Genomic DNA, 16,252 nt, shown 5'->3' with positions numbered 1-16,252 from the left:
AACGGTTCCACCAGTACACGGAAAATCAAAGGAAATCATGGAGAGTATGTTACTGCTACGTGTGAGTACATAAGTACAATCACAAGAAACCCAAGTATACTGAGTAATATTTGCACACCATCATGGTAAACTGATAAATCTATGGATGTGAGCACATTAACGAATTCAGATCCTAGTTCTCTATAAATATGGATGATCAACACTCAACAGAAATGTCACTACCACCATTTCACCTAATTCCAGAAAGGTGCATGAGCAACAAGTTACTTCATGTTACCCCTCAAAACAACAACAGAATGCATAAAAATTGATACTTGACAACCAGAAGACCTACAACAAAATTTAGATGAACAAAGTATGTTAATGTCTGGCTCCATCTTATGACATACGTCAAGTCTAATGATGGTAGCTCAAAAGTTCCCCGGAAATGATACGATTATATGGTGTGAAAGGTTCAAAGCACCAGGGTAGCATATAAGCTAAGTAAAGAAGTTCAAATTTTGTGTATCTGGCTTATAATGTACATAGAAGAAACACTATTATTATTCCTTGGGCAGGTATAGCATAACACAGCTCTTAAAGGCCAACACGCTTCTCGGCCTTCTGGATCTGACTCAAGAATATCCAAGTCATCTGCATACAACACCTCATTAGGTAAGTTGGATAGAACATGGAGATGCAAAGCTGTCAAGAACAAAAACATCATGTACTATCTGCATACCATGACATGTGGAGCAATCCTGACGCAGTAGACTGGAAAACCAGTGTAGAACTTAAATGGTCCGCCACTTTTCAAGGTCTTCATTGCGCAGTCAAGAGATCCAGTGTATGGATATTTTCCAGTGGCATCGGGCTGCATCTTCTGAACCTGTGTCTTCACATAATCGAAGGGCAAACTGCAAGCAGATGCAAAGAATCCTGAGACAGCACTGGCCCCTACAAGACAGATTCAGTGTCATCTAAGGAATGCGTAGAGCATTTGTAAGTCTAATAATGGGAAGCAATTACAGTTGGACCACACAGTTTAACAGAAATGAAAATAAAACATAACATGGTGAAAACTATCACACAAAAAGATAGGCATATGAACTAAAGTTCTCCGGGGCGGCACGGCAGCACACAACTTCCTGACACACATGATACAAATCTGTCTTTTTTACAGAAATGGCTGGGACGTCCTTGAACTAAGCAAACGGAAGGCTACTTTCAGCACGCCAACCATCATGCAGGTACCTTCAACAGGCTAACATAGCATTCAAATCCAGAGTTCTTTTCTTTAGAAATGAAACTGGCTGGAGTGTTGCCTGATCTGTTAACATGAAAAGAGTTGAACAGCACAGATAGGAAGACGTGCCTTGGAACATGAGGCCGCCCAATGGACCAAGCAAAGAGTCATGCTCTAAATCCATAGAGCTTTACATAAATTTAGAGCATGGCGTGACAGTTAAGGTTAGCGACCGTGGTTATATACTGGCTTGAAATCCACAAGTTACTTATTGTTGTATATCCTCCAGAGATACACTAAAGATGTCATAAGCTTTGAGGGCCTCTAGATAATATGATCAGTATGCCACTCTGCTTCACGCCTCAAAATGCATAGCAATTCCCAGCAGAGAAATGAAAAAACATAATACTGCAAAATTAAATATGAAAATAACATCGTCTTACCAAGCATTGTAGACATCTCCCCAGCACCAAGTTTGTCTCTGAGTAACTCAACACTCTGGTCATAGGAAGCAAGCATGCCCATGTTGAGCGACATCGCTCTCGCTACAGTTGGACCAGCACCCTTCCAAAGTGCCAGAACACCTTCATCAGCAATAATACGGTAAATGCCGTGAAAAGCATTCTTATAGTTGCGGCGCTGGGCTGCTGGTAAGGTTGAATCGGCCTGCATCCTGATGAGAGCCAAATCTGCAGGACTACCAAAACATGCTCCAATTGCTCCGGCAGTGAGGCCAATAAGAGCTTTCTGGACTAGGGGCAGTGGTTTTCCATCGTTTGCTTCAACTGCTTTATTTGTTAAAACCCTGAAGAAATACAGAAAGAAGACATAATCAAGTAAAATTGAATGACGTCCCAAGTAAAATTGAATGTCAGGATCTCAATTTCTTCTGAATATTTATCTGACAGAATATGCCCAAGTAAATTTTCCTGCCTTGCAGATGGTAAAAAGACTAGCGATTGATTTTATTTTATGATGGCTTCCACTGTCATGTTTTATTTCCATCTCCAGGAATGATGAATCTGACAACTCCAGCTTTAACTTAATATAAGTGTTCCCTCTTGAAAATATTTTCAACACAACTTGACAAATGATAAGAAAAACATTGTTGATTCGGCAGTTAACCTACAATTGATGGGTTTTTTTAGTCATACAATTGATATGTCACGTAAAAGTGCACACTGGGGTTGTCACAAATGCTGCAGAACTGACAATGCTAGATAGCAAGCATCAACCTACAAAGAATTCTTTATAGTATCTTAACTACTACGTAGTACTACAGAACCACAAGCATATGGTGCATTCTCCATTCACCAGCAGTTGGATATACTATTAACTCAAAGTCATGAACCTTCATGTGCTAATTATTTGGAATATAACTGGTAAAATAAGTTACTAGCGTACAAACCTGAAGGATCCAAGACGGGCAGTTGTGTATGTTGCTTGCCTTAGCAAACCAGCTGACAATCCCTACACAAGATAAATGTATAACAACTAAGAATCAGAAGCCGCATGCCACCTCTTGACTGGCAACTGAATTCCAAACTACTTGGCATGATTCTTGTAAATACAAACAACAGATACAGTCAAAAGTGGTAGAACATAAGGTTACAAGCATGAAAATATTACACATAGTAAGAAATCTAGAACTATCAAGGACACAAATTTTCTTGGTTCCACCATCTTGATGCGATAACGAAAATTTCCATTTTATTTTCTTGAATCTTCAGTGCATTCAACTCCAAAAGCAGTATGAGCTATTTCATTCACAGTTTTCTCTTAAAGGAAAGATTATTAGCATAAGAAGATTCATTAGTAGTCGTTTACTCATTTGTAAGAGAAAAGTGCCTCTTTTATATCCCAACAAGTGAAAGGCGTACATTTTACAATAAACAATAAAGAATGACATTCATTGTTAGAAAAGGACTGCATGCTAAGAAAGTTTTTCTAAGACCAATGTTATGAATTTTATGCAAAATTGGTTCTTGAATGACCTACAACTCAACGAATCAAACCATGAGTTGACTTCAATCTAGAAAACTGTGAAGTTTCTACCAAATGATACAAGAAAAATAAAAATCCCATCCATGATAAATTACTTCTGCAGGAAATGTAAGAACGCAGATCCATCACAATATTACAATACAAACCTACATCGACTACAATCTGTACGGCAGAGCACCTAACAGAACATACCTTGTAAAAGGAACCAACCCCCCCTTCAGCAAGCATCTTCCTGGTGACAGCAGTGGCAGAGCCCTCACCCAGCTGGATCTTTACCTGAAACAGAACAGCAACCACTATTCAAATGCCTGTGGGGTCCAAGACTGAATATACCACCACACAAAACTCCAACTTAATTGAAAGAAAAGACCTAAGAACACGCCATTACAGCAATCCCGGGCTAGCTAAACCAGCGTTCTAGCCCCCATTGCGCCCAGGCATCTGTTGGGCTGCTATATGCACATACGCATGTGCATCCACGGAGCAACACAGGCTTATAAGTCGTGCTCTACCCCCTTCCACAACCGATGTGAGAGTGAACCCAACACAAGCAGGTCTCGTCGAAATCAATGCTTTAACAATGATAATTACTAGACAAACTCCACGACGTAGTACCAATAGTATCCAAGGACAGCCTTATCAGCGGTAAACTAAAATAGTCGAATGACCAATATGAACTAGACCTGATTATTGTAGAGTAATGCAAAGAGAATTAGTAATCTTGTGCGGCCTATACATGGCGGTTCAAAACTTCAAACCCACTAAGCAACCTATTATCACAGATTCACTCCTTTTATAAAACAAACCCAGAACTCACTCCATTTTGCTTAGACGAACCCAAGGCTCTACTCCATTCCTTTGAAAATTCCCATAACAAAAACTAAAGCCGCACGCAGCATTTTCAGCCAGATGGGGCAAACCTCTCTCCACAGACGCAAAACATCAAACAGCTCATCTGCAACAACTCACACCCCAGATTCCCCTTCCCTGGGAGGCTGGAACCTGGAAGCCACTATTACGCAAAAGAGCAGAACGCCGAGTGCCGAGCAGAGCGGGCTGCTCCACCCAAAGGCTCTCTCCGGAGACAGACCACGCACGCGTAGCAGCATACCTTGACCATGTCGATGGGCTGGATGACGCAGGTGGCGAGCATCCCGGACGCGCCCCCATTCACGAACGGCTTGACCGTCTTCCATGCGCCGCTGGCGGCCAGCGCCGTCTGCGGCGGCTGCTGCTGCTGCTTCGCCTCCGCCATCTCCTCCTCCTGTCAAGTGCTCCCGAGAGCTCTTGGGAGAAGAGAAGAAGCGGTGGTTGGCAGTAGGCGACAGGGGTCACAGCGACGTGTGGATACCGCGAGTAATTTGCATCCTCTCGTCGGCGCGCGCGAAGCATTTCCGGTGAATTGCGATAAGCCGCTTCGCCTCCGCCGTCCGCATGTGACCGTTGCTGCACCGGCGTGTGGGGCCATGCACGGGACGCGGGCCGCTGTTTTTTCTCTGGAGGAAAGTGGGCCGTTAGTCTCTAAACATGGGCCGGAATCCGGCCCGGCCCAACACGAACCCCGTCGTCTTTCTTCTCCGTTTCCTATGCAGTCTGCCTCTACGGTCTCTCCACTCTCTGTTCCCTTGGCTGCTTGGCCTAGCAGCGGCGCGAGCAAAACCCCAGCCGGCGGGACGCCATGGCCGCCGCGCTCCGCGCCATCCGCCGCCTCCCGGCCGCCTCGCCGGCTCGTTTCCTTCCTTCCTCGCTCTCCGGACCTTCCCCTAAGGTAACAACGCTGTCGGTTTCTCGCGCCGTTTCCTGACCCTCGCCGACCAAAATAACCCCTGTCCCCTCTCCAGCTCTCCGCCGTCGCCGTCGCCGTCGCCTCCAGCCTCCCGTACGCGCGCGGTGCGCGCTCCACTACGAATCTGGTACCCTCGATCCTCCGTCGCTACTGCTCTGCCGCCAGGGTAAGGGGGTTTCCAAAAACCAAAGCCGCGCCCTTTCGCTGTTCATTTCTTAGGTCCTCGGGCTGCTGAACGTGACATTGCTGACGAAATCGAATTCCCGCAGGGAGAACGCTCCGCCGCCGACCTCGCATCTGTGCGCCGTGCCCACGCCTCTCCGCCGCTCCAGGCACCCTCCCTGCTGCCGGCGAGCAACCACAGCTCCACCTCCACCAAGGTGAAGTCCCATGTCCATGCTGCCACCATCCGATTTATCTTGCTCGTCAAGCCGGGTATTCTGTGATTTATCTTGCAACTTAGGTTCCGTCACCATATTAACACTACCTCGTCGGTCTGAGTCTGACCTGCTGCTAGATTATTTGGGTGTTTGGCTATCTGTTCAGGATATACGGTTTGTTTTCGCGTGGCAAAAATCTCAGATGAAAGTTGAGAGGAAATTCGTTGATTATGAAATTATGCTACGGAGTAAATACATTTAAGTTGCTTTGCCTAGATGAGCAACAAAGTTTTAACCTCCTCACCATGGACAGGTCGAAAAAAATAACTAGCACGTCAGTAACCACACAATGTGCCTCAGTCTTTATATAAAGACAAAAAAAAATGTTTGTGGAGCAAATACTTCATAGTAATTCGCAACCATTCACCGCCTGCGAAAGTCTGTCCCTAATTGAAAAAGTTGGGAATTTCAGGAACGTATCGAACTTGTAGTTGGGATGAGCTAATATACAGATATGTGTGGTTTTAAGTAGAATTGTGAACACCACATATTGTTTACATTCAGGAACATGTCTAGCGTCAGGACCATGAGCTGCCAGAACCCGCGGGCATCAGTTCACTCTAGATGCATCCTGTCATGGCATTTAGAACATGGATCTTCAAATAGGAGCAGAATTTTGAATAAGATACAACTTGTAATAGCCTAATAAGTGGCAGTACTTGGAATCGCTGTGTAAGAAAAATGTCATATTGTAAGAAAAATGTTATACTGAAGAAACTCCATCGGTCCTACGAGTCCTTGATTTCTTATGCAACAATACTATCGTGTACACAGTCAATCAGAATCAAAGCACCTCTTACTAGTTTTGCATCCTGAGCAGATTCATCTCTGTTTTGCATGGCAGCACCACTAGTACATCCATGTCGCAGTGATTACTCCATGTTCAGTGTCAGCGTTTTAGCTGCCATAATTTAACTGTTTCCAGATTGAGGTGATCTAGTACGTCTAATATTGGTTTCTACTATTGGTAAGTCATTCTTGAATTTGATGTAGATCAGGCGGACGCTACTAAGCTTGTATTTCTATCCTAGAACTTTTTTGTTCATGTTTGTTGTCTGGCTCCTTCAAGCCTATGTGGATTAGATTGGTCAAAGAATCGAGCAATTTTGATAAAAAATGATGCATAGCGTTCCGGTAACTTCATTGAACTTGACAGAGTAAGTCACTCACTAAGTAACTCTATTTCTTGCATGAGTAATAGCCCGCAAAAGGCACAGAGTAGCTTAAAACCATCAGCTCATTGTCCACCTGCAGCAGGAAATTCAACTCTGTGTTTTTTTTTTTTTTTTTGCATCAGGCCATCTTGTAGGACCCGTGATGTCAAGTACTCTTGTGTATGGGCTTTACTGCTTTCAATTTTCAGCCCCGCGTAACATGTTGTTTTAATTTGTGCACCAGCTCAACTCTCTAGAGCAGTGCAGCGAAGAGGAGGCTGTGCAGTTTGCGCTCGAAAAACTGCGCAACATTGACAAGTCGTTGGCGCAACTCAAGCAGTACATGTGGTGCAAGTTGGCTCTGCTTGGAATGTTCCTGTATGTGTTCTACTCGTTGTTTTCTCTACTCAAGGAGGAGGTGGTAGAACTTGGAAAGAAAGTTGAGAATCTCGAAAGCCGCCGGATCCTAGAGAGAAAGATCGTGCAGAGAAGCGATTCCTGCTAAATTAATTCATCTCTTGACGGTGCTACAATCCTGAGCAATGATGACGCATGGGTTTGAATTGTGCCAGATTGTCTTGACCGAAGAAACTGATCCTGTTTAGTAAGTAGCCTTGGCTTGTTGATGAAGGTGCCAGATGTTTCGAATGGCAACATTTTTTTTTACTGAAGATGGTCTTGACTTGTTAAATGTTAATGTGAGTATCAGATGTTTCTACTTTGTGCACTTTGCGGTGTTAGTGGCAATTTTCTAGTTTTTTGAGATGGAGATAATTGGGAACGGTTTCATATGTACCTATTACTGAAATGTTAGTTGCTCCGTGCCTCTATGTCTATTCATTTCCTGAATTGATACAAAAAGGATTGTCTGATCTTCCGGCCAGGTTCATTAGAAATTATACAAATTACCGAGGCTTTGGAACCAGCAGTCTGTCAGATGAGTGGAGCACTGGCTGTGTCGTGTGTTCATCCAATCATGATTTGTGGACAGTTGAAAATAGTAATTTAACAAATATTTAGCAAAAAAAAGTGATATAAGCTAATTTGGCTACACAGCATCCACTTCCGAAGCTTGATATACGGCCCAGCCCAACCTGTCTTCTTCGTCTCCCCTCCAGTCTGTGTCACTCTGTCCGTTGCCGTAGCAGCGACGCGACGGAGCAGAACCAAAACCCCAGCCCGGCGACGCCATGGCCGCGGCGCTCCGCGTCTTCCGCCGCCGCCCGGACGCCTCTACAGGCCGTCTCCTGCCGTCCTGGCTCCTCGGACCATCTCCGAAGGTAATAACGGTCAAAATTTCTCCGTTCCGTTTCTTGATCGTGACGGACCAAATCCCTCTCCCCTCTTCAGCTCTACGACGCTGCTGCCGCCGCCTCCAGCCTCCCGTACGCGCCCGGTCTGCATTCCTCTCCGAATCCGGTGCCCTCAGTCCTCCGCCGCCGCTACTGGTCTTCAAGGGTAAGAGCTCCAAGAACTGCCTCCCAAAGCCGCGCCCTTTCTAGTTTCTCAGTTCATTTCTTCGCCCTCCTGCTACTCAACGTGCCATTGCTGAACCAAATTTATCCTCACGCAGTCGCAGGTAGGAGATGCAGCCGCCAGACTCGCGTTTGGGCGCCGTGCTGGCGCCTCTCAGCTTCAGGTGCCCTCCCTGCTGCCGGTGCGACACCACGGCTCCACCCCCACCTCCACCAAGGTAAGGTCCCTAGCTTGTTCGTGCTGCTGCCATCTTGGATGTCGCTATAAATGCCTACGAGCATGAACTTCCGGATCCTGGAGGAATTCAGTAGCTCTAGATGCTTCGATTATTTGGTACTTGGAGGTTGGAACACGGATCTTCAGACGGGAATGGGATTCAGGCACTGAAGACAGTTCCATCCTGCTTTGATAGTCCATTTTTTTCTTTCTGCCGAGTCCTTGTTCTGATGAACAATCATACTATTAGGAACACGTACCAGTATACCACCCAAGAAATCAGTTAGATGCAGCGCACGTCTCAATTTGTGGCTTTGTGTGGCTGTAGAGGCCGTTCTGTATTCTTAAAACCTTTCTTCCCTGTTTGCAAAGCAGGACCTCTAGTACATCCAGCTCACTGTTTTCACCTTGTATTGTATCCCTGTGTCAATTTTTTACCCGCAGGTAGACATTGAGGTGATGATTGAAATCCCTGTGTCAATTTTTTTCCCCCTTAAGTAACTGTTGATCGAAATCCTCAGCTCAATGTCTACCTGCAGCAGGAAACTCATGTACATAGGGTGTTCCGCCAACCATCTAAAGGTATAAACGATGCCCCCCATAGGGGGTCTCACAGCGATCAGCGATTCTAGACCATCCAATTTTTACAGTGTCTAGCCAAAATTCGATCTCAACCATCCGTTTTCTGGCAGCACTGTCCATCCTGAGCGCTAGAGAAAACCATGCAATGGCCGTTTTCTACACGCGTCTGGCTGCATTTGGGCCCTACGATCGGTCGGGTCCGCACGGCAGTCGCTGCGGGTCGTTTTGGTGTTTCGCTCCTCGCGCCGGCCGTGCAAAAAATCTGCTCCGCGCGGAAAAGATCCAGCCGAAACCCTAGGTCAACCAATCGCGTCGCACCTAGCTCCTCCCCAATCCCCTCTGTCCCTCTCGTTCTTTTCATGTCGCGTCTGGCGGCGCCACTTCGCCTCCCTGTTTGCCCCCTGGACGGCCGCCGCCAGCAGGAGCAGCGCACCGCCGGCGCAAGCAAGAGGGGCTGCTGGAGCTCCGTCCTTGATGTTGATGGCGGACTCGACCTCGCACCGGCGGCCTCCACAGGAGCAGCTCAGGCGACCTCCACAGGGGCCGGCGCAGCGCGTGCGAACTCCGTTACTCCGGCGAGCGCGAGGGAGAAGTCGGAGGCGCCCGGTCCTGGCAAGTTCACGCCATCCCATATCTTCTCCTCTCTCCTCTCGGTGTCTCTCTCGCTGCTCCCCTCCCCAATCCCGTTAATCTTCAAGTTTCTCTCTCTTCCTCTCCTTCTCTCTTCCATCAGCAGCAAATGAGCCCGTAGGTGGTGGTGGAGATGCGCAAGACGTTGTGCCGGAGCTCTGGACGATGGCGCGGGCGTTGGGACAGAGGCATATGGAGATCTTCTCAGACGACCCTGCATCTGGGAGGAGGAAAATCAGCAGTACCGATCCATGGGCCGAGGCTGATGCTGGGGAGAGGCGGCGGCGCACGGAGGAACGGTGGCCCGTCCCGAGTTTCCGATTCATCGGCCTGGAAACAGAATCGGAGACGAGGTTCGGTACGATTGGATTCGGGATGGAAACGCGTCCCCGGACTCTCGGTACACGCCCAGGTTCAGCGCCCCAAAATCCTCGGTACATTTATACGCGATCTGGTAAACAGCGCGCCGGCCGCCCATTCTTTTCCCCTCCCTTAGCATCTTGCAGACTCCTGGTTCAGAGAATCACCATTGACTCCACTATCGTGCTAATCAATGGATCTCCCCATTGGGAGGAGACGATTCATCTTTTCATGGATTTCTCCCATAGTACTTCATCCCATGGATTTCTCCGCTTACACATGAGTCGAATGTGTCCCATAGTACTTCATCTTTCCATGGATTTCTCCCCTTACACAGAGCCCACTTTGCCTCTTATTTATCGGGTTCGTCCTCTCTCTCAAATGTGCTCTCTTGTAGGCTCAAGTACTGAACTAAACATGGAAGCGGATTTCTCTTGTTTGTTTTAGTTCACTGGACATTTTTGTTTTGTTTGTACAGATCTGTTTCTACATGGGTTCATGTTCTATAGCCTGAACTGAAAGTGGAAGGAGACTCTTTTTTGCTTGATCTAGCCCCCTGAACATTACGTTTTGGCTTTTGCACATCCGTTTCTACAAGACGAGGAAAAATTTCGAGTTCATAAGGGACATGCTTACAAGGCCAGTTAATCCTCTAAATGATGAATCCTTGCTTTACACATATATTATTGTTCATTGATTTGTTCTATGAATACCCCATTCCACTTTTTTGGGGTGCTTGTGGTATAGATACGGTTGAATGTAGCCTTCTACTGGTGTACCTACAATCTTCATGCTTTTACACAACATGTTATTGTAAAGAGATTTGTGTGCGCATGCTTTTTTCATAGATTTATCGTTTATTTGGTTAGGAACCTACAATTTTTAGATTTATTATTTGTTGTTGTGTTTACAAATCCTATAGCTACACCTGCAGTTATGAGAACTAGGATCCGAACTTTGTATGGTGGGTTATTTTCCCTTCTCATGTTTGCCAGAAAAAACAGTTCTGGTCCAATTGCAACTTGTGTACCAAGCTTGAGGAAATTTAGAAACCAAAGAAATATAAAATCCAAGAGCAAGGAGGATATGGATTTTATTTTTGTAGTTCTCCGTGTAATCCTAACACAAGATGTGAGAATTTACCACATTATTAGTCATTTCTGCTTCATTTATTTGTTCATGGTAATAGCACTTTCAATGATTTAAGTTTGGTTAATCTGAGATAATCTTTTTCTTGATTATATAATGCCGTCAAATAGACTGGAGCAACGACTGATGGTGTAACCTCAACGCAGTGGAGGTTATGGAGATATGCATGTCTGGGATCCTCTGCTTCCATCGTACACCACGGTCGGCGTAGGAATTCGCTAACCCCATGTGAGCCGTTGTCGATTCACTGTAGTTTTTCCCTGTTCATAGTATTATGTGCTTCACTTAATTTATTGATACTTCTATGGTTTATCTAATTGTAGGTTACCTTTCAGTGCAAGGTTGCCTTGCATTCTGACCATATGCTTTACTTAACCCAAGGCGAGCCATTTTCCATTTTCCAAGCCCTTTGCTAGGTTTGAAGCGTCTGGAGAATTCTGATCCTATGGTCATGTGCTCCATGAAGGAGCGTTGAGCATATTATTGATGGAGCTGGAGAGCTGCACCTCGAAATTCGTTTAAAGGATCTCCAAGAGGACTTCATGGGTGGTGCTGAAATTACTATTTTTTCCTCTTGGAATAATGAACTGACGGTACTATCCCACTTGGAATTTTCTATTACATCCAAGAAAAATGGAGCTTGATGATTGTGTACCTCAGAAAAGCATCATAGTGAAGTTACTCATTTTAGGTGAGTGCAACAAATATGCGCCATATCTAAATTACATTTGTTTTAGCTTCTCTGTTGTACAATAATTTGTATCCTTGCAAAGTTTTGCAGATTCTACCAGTTAAGCTAACATAACAGTCTGTCTTATGAGTAGGTTGGCACACCGCGAGTTAATTGCTTCATCAGATGACTCTGGTGTAGATGTAAGGTTCTTTTCTCAGGTATTTACTTTTTCTCCTGCCCATGTCAATGTTGTGCAACCGGTTGTATTCTTTTCCATCTTGAGAGACCTATGAATGTTTGCTACCTCAAGCCTCTTTGGTGTAGCTGTTATTGTTCATTTTTATATTTAGTATTTTACATGATCCGCATGAGCTAATAGACTGCAGCTCAAGATTCTGTTTTGCTGCTTTGGATGGTTTATCAAACCATTGCTCTTCATTCTATAAATTCATATTGTTCCCGGCAATGACACCTTTCATCTATGTTTGCTTTAGTGACTTCAGAAAATAGAATTTGAATTTGTTAATTATTTAAACTTGGCCAGTGAATAGATTGAGCTTTTTATTTCCTACCTTGGTAGCTTTTGCTGTGTACACGGCATTTGTTGCAAGTGATACTGTACCTGTTTCTTTACTTTTTGAAGGAACACTTCTCATCTGCTAAAGTAAATATCCCAGTAGGCTGGATAACGGGTCTTTTACTTTTGTACTCACCGCACGCTTGCTGCTGGAGAAGGCACATGAGGGCGTTGTGCCTGAGGCGTTTGGTGTTGCTCTCGTGGGTATTGCGGTGTCAATGTCAACGCATCTCACTACATCCGGACAACAGCCTTGAGCCATAGTAAGATCATTCCATTCGGCTCCAATCTGTCTACTTGGTTTTTTCTACTACTAGCATAATATTTACTATATTATTGCTATAAAATCAAATTATTCATGTAAATGTTGCCATATCTCCTGGCATATGTAAATTTTCCGTCTTCTCTTGTATGTATGGTGTTCCTATTTGCTCTGTGTAACTGAACATCCTTGCGTCATAAATATTGTTACAACAATGGTTTTCCTTTTCTCACTGCGTAGTCTATAGTGGTACACTACAGTACAATGCCATTAAATTTTGTCATCATCTTTAGGTTTCTGATCCCATGGGGGTGCACCAATTATTCTAGCTCCAAATAAATTTGATGCTGATGTGATGTGATATATGTCTGAATTCTCCTTCTCATGATATTTATAATATATACCTATAAGGTTTACTTTTTAGTTTTATAATTTCTGGGCTATGATCGTGGATTTCGGATTGCTAATTACACAATCGTTCCATTTTTGCAGCGTTGTATTGGGAGTTGGAAGAAATTGCATATGAGACTACATACATGTGCGACCTAACCGACTTGGATTTTGTTGTTACCATGATCCACTGGATGTCGCCACTGCTGGCTGGACCTTCTGGTGTTTGATAATGTAGCCCTAACAGATTTGTTGTCTTCAAATACGTCTAAATGTGAGCAAAACTAACAACCTTTAGTTCTTGAGATTTTTGTTATATCTTGGAGTATAACAATCTGCAACAATGCTCATGGTTCTTAGATCTACTATGTAAAATATATATTTGTTTTTCTCTATGTTTTCATTGGTGTTGAGGGATCGGTTGTTTTTCCTGTTAAAAATAGAAAGACGATGCAAAAAATAATTTGTGCCTTCCTCTATGTTTCTCAGACATTTACTAGAAAACACATGCATGATTTATAACACTGTCTACAAAGTAAATGTATCATATTCTCTCATTGGTTCAGATATATTCTGGAGATAATATCTTCCGTTGTGACTAGATTTTGGGCATATGAACTGGTGAAGTTTCCTCATGCCATAATAGTTTTAATTTATCATGAGAGATCTTTGCCAGGCATTGAGATTCTTGCTGTGATCTCCTTGATGCAATTATTAAGATGAAGCTACAAGACAGTCATGCATAAATCCATTAGCTCCTCAAATGGACAAATTGCTATGCTAATATTTGTTGCTTGCCTTTGTTACTTCACCTTCAGTTTTTGGTTGATCACTGTTGGCACAATCTCTAAACATTATTCTGGATTATGTTCAATAGTAGTGTTGCATTGCCATCAGATTGGATAAGAGCTTGTTTGTATATCTCTTCAGGGTCAGCCCCTGGGTTTGGTGGAGAGGTGGCCGAGCGGCCAAACCGGTGCTATTTTATCTACTACGAAAACTTGCATTGTCAACTTTCAGCCACTGTAGTTTTGAACTAAAAGGATAAATGGCTATAGACTAATTCTCATACTTTTAAACTACAGAGATAGTTTTTACATCAAGCACAATACGTACAGCAAACTATAGATAGCCACATCATTTTATCATTTGCTTACGCTTGAAAAATTATAGCTTGCTTATTAAATTTTCCTTGCTATCCGTGAAGACAATATATGGCATTTTTTCAATTTTAGCGTGCATAAGCCGCACTATGAATCAAAGGAAGAGCCTAATTTCGGAAAACGCTTTCATTCCTTTCTTTCCAAGCACCGTAAATGATATGTTATGATGCCTCTAGCAGCTTCTTTATATCCTTCCGTATATGTCCAATATATGTTTCCACCACTTACTGAAAGATTGGCTTGTTGTTGTAGTTGAAGGCACCATGATGTCAAAGCGAGCACTGAGTCTGGAATTGCAGGTGTTCGATGAAAAGGCAAGAGGATTGCATGGAAATATTAATCCATGTACTATCCATTCTACTCTACATAGCATCTTTTTTTTCAGAAATTTAGCTACAGTCAACTATACAAGAACTTCCTGGTTCAACTTTGTCCTATCAATCTGTACATTTTTTTTTGACTCACTTCATTACGTTAATCAGTTGTGCTTGCTATTTACCGCTAAATGGATGATTGATTCATGGAAAATTACATTTGTGCTAGATTGTTTGAGACTCACGTATCAAATAATAGTTTTCGGATTTAGATACCTTGCTGCACTCAATTTTGTAGAGATTCATCCTTTGTATACAAATGGCTCAGGTTTGGACTCTAGAGTTTCTATAAAAATAGATTTAAGATCATTCTTGTGATTTTTTCAGAGTTGCTAAAGAGATGAACGAGATCACAGAGCCAAGGAGAGGTGTTGCCCACTCACCACGCGCTTGCTACTGAAGATGTGTTGTTTGACTTAAACAGTTTTCAGATTTATTTTCTTTGCTTCTTTGATATTTTTCATGTTATGGTTACTGATTGAGACAATCATTTTTCCGTGAGAGGAAATTTCAAATAGATTTCTTCCCCTTCTCCTCATGCATTGTGCGGAAAATTAGTGCGGCTGAACGGGCTGGCACTACATGGGTTTCAGCTAGGGGGTGCGAGAGGCAATTTTTCAACTGACTCTAGGTACGCAGCAGAACTCATTCACCGCTCCCCTAATGCTTTGTGCGACCGAACAAATCTTGGTTGCTTGGAGAATCCCAGATTCTTTCCAGTGGCGTGAACATTTGCATCTATGTGAACAAAAGGAAGCATGACAGATCGAATCCATTTTCACACAATATATAATTCTAAATTTCTCATACTATGTTAAGAATGGATACTAGAGTAACAGGAGAGAAATGTATCCCAGTTTTACATCCACTGTATCTGTTCCATTTTTTGGTGTTGAGTGCCACAGTATGTATCAATGGTTTTCTATTTAAATTTTCATTTTCTATTTTATGCATGTTTTTCCAGGTGCTCAACTGCTCGGTCTTAACAATCACACTATTATATCTCTTCTGTCGGACTCTCCGGTAATGAGTGAAGGAGAGGTGGTTCAGGGGCCGTGTGAAGCAACACTGGTGGTGGGTACAGCTCAAGAAAATGAAGAATAGATATGTCTATGTTAGTGAATGCATGTGTCATCAACATAATTTACATGAGGTAATCATTTCCCTGGTTATTACCCGGGTATTTTTCCGCCACATAACATGAAGTGCTCTCTCGGGATGACGAGATGCTATGGCGGTGATAGTCGGTGCTCCGAAGTCTATCTATACATGTAGGTAGTCATGCGGATGTGCCTTGGTTTGCCTACCGTACCTACCTACCAGTTGTTAAGCTTTGTCTTCATAATAGTATATGTACTTTACTGTGTGTTTTTACCATAGTGTGTATGCTCTATACTTCCATGTTTTCGCTATATATATTCGACATTCTGGTGGTTTGTAAATATCAGAGCGAAAGAACTATCTACCCTGGAGACTCATGAACATAACCTTATGTATGGCTTTAAATTATAATGTCAGTATATATTTTTTCTTACAATCTTCGTATTTACTTATTTGTTAACTGATTATCGTTGATTTGTGTAAAAAATTAACTTTGTGTAATACAAATCGTTTAACAGTGTGGTTGTTGTCTCTTTTCTTCTTTCCTATGCTTATCAATCATAAAGAAATGATCTATCAAGTGTTGAAAATAGTACGGTTTTATTGTTTTATGATGCAGCACTTTAAGAAATCTGTGGCTCGGTTCGAATTTTACGGGGTCGTGCGCCAAGGCGCACATCATAATCTAGT

The 16,252-nt window shown here is 43.4% G+C and overlaps 1 protein-coding gene and 1 long non-coding RNA gene across 2 annotated transcripts in view; one reads left to right on the top strand and one right to left on the bottom strand.

Moving 5' to 3' along the window:
* Nucleotides 1-326: 326 nt before the first annotated feature.
* LOC124660440 (mitochondrial dicarboxylate/tricarboxylate transporter DTC-like) lies at nucleotides 327-4,499 on the bottom strand. The gene is made up of 6 exons (XM_047198254.1): nucleotides 4,341-4,499; nucleotides 3,422-3,505; nucleotides 2,634-2,695; nucleotides 1,669-2,030; nucleotides 722-936; nucleotides 327-633 (listed from the first exon to the last, which is right to left on the bottom strand). The coding sequence occupies exons 1-6, from the start codon at nucleotides 4,482-4,484 to the stop codon at nucleotides 577-579; spliced, it is 924 nt and encodes a 307-aa protein (XP_047054210.1). The 5' UTR covers nucleotides 4,485-4,499; the 3' UTR covers nucleotides 327-576.
* Nucleotides 4,500-8,209: 3,710 nt separating this feature from the next.
* LOC124667069 overlaps nucleotides 8,210-16,252 on the top strand; it is a 9,456-nt gene continuing 1,413 nt past the window's right edge. Inside the window, exon 1 of the long non-coding RNA XR_006991145.1 lies at nucleotides 8,210-8,302. This is a non-coding gene — a long non-coding RNA (uncharacterized LOC124667069). The remainder of the gene's footprint in view (nucleotides 8,303-16,252) is intronic.

Source organism: Lolium rigidum, chromosome 6 (genome assembly GCF_022539505.1).
Source record: "Lolium rigidum isolate FL_2022 chromosome 6, APGP_CSIRO_Lrig_0.1, whole genome shotgun sequence".
Lineage (NCBI taxonomy): Eukaryota > Viridiplantae > Streptophyta > Magnoliopsida > Poales > Poaceae > Lolium > Lolium rigidum.
This window is presented reverse-complemented; position numbering and strand designations above follow the sequence as displayed.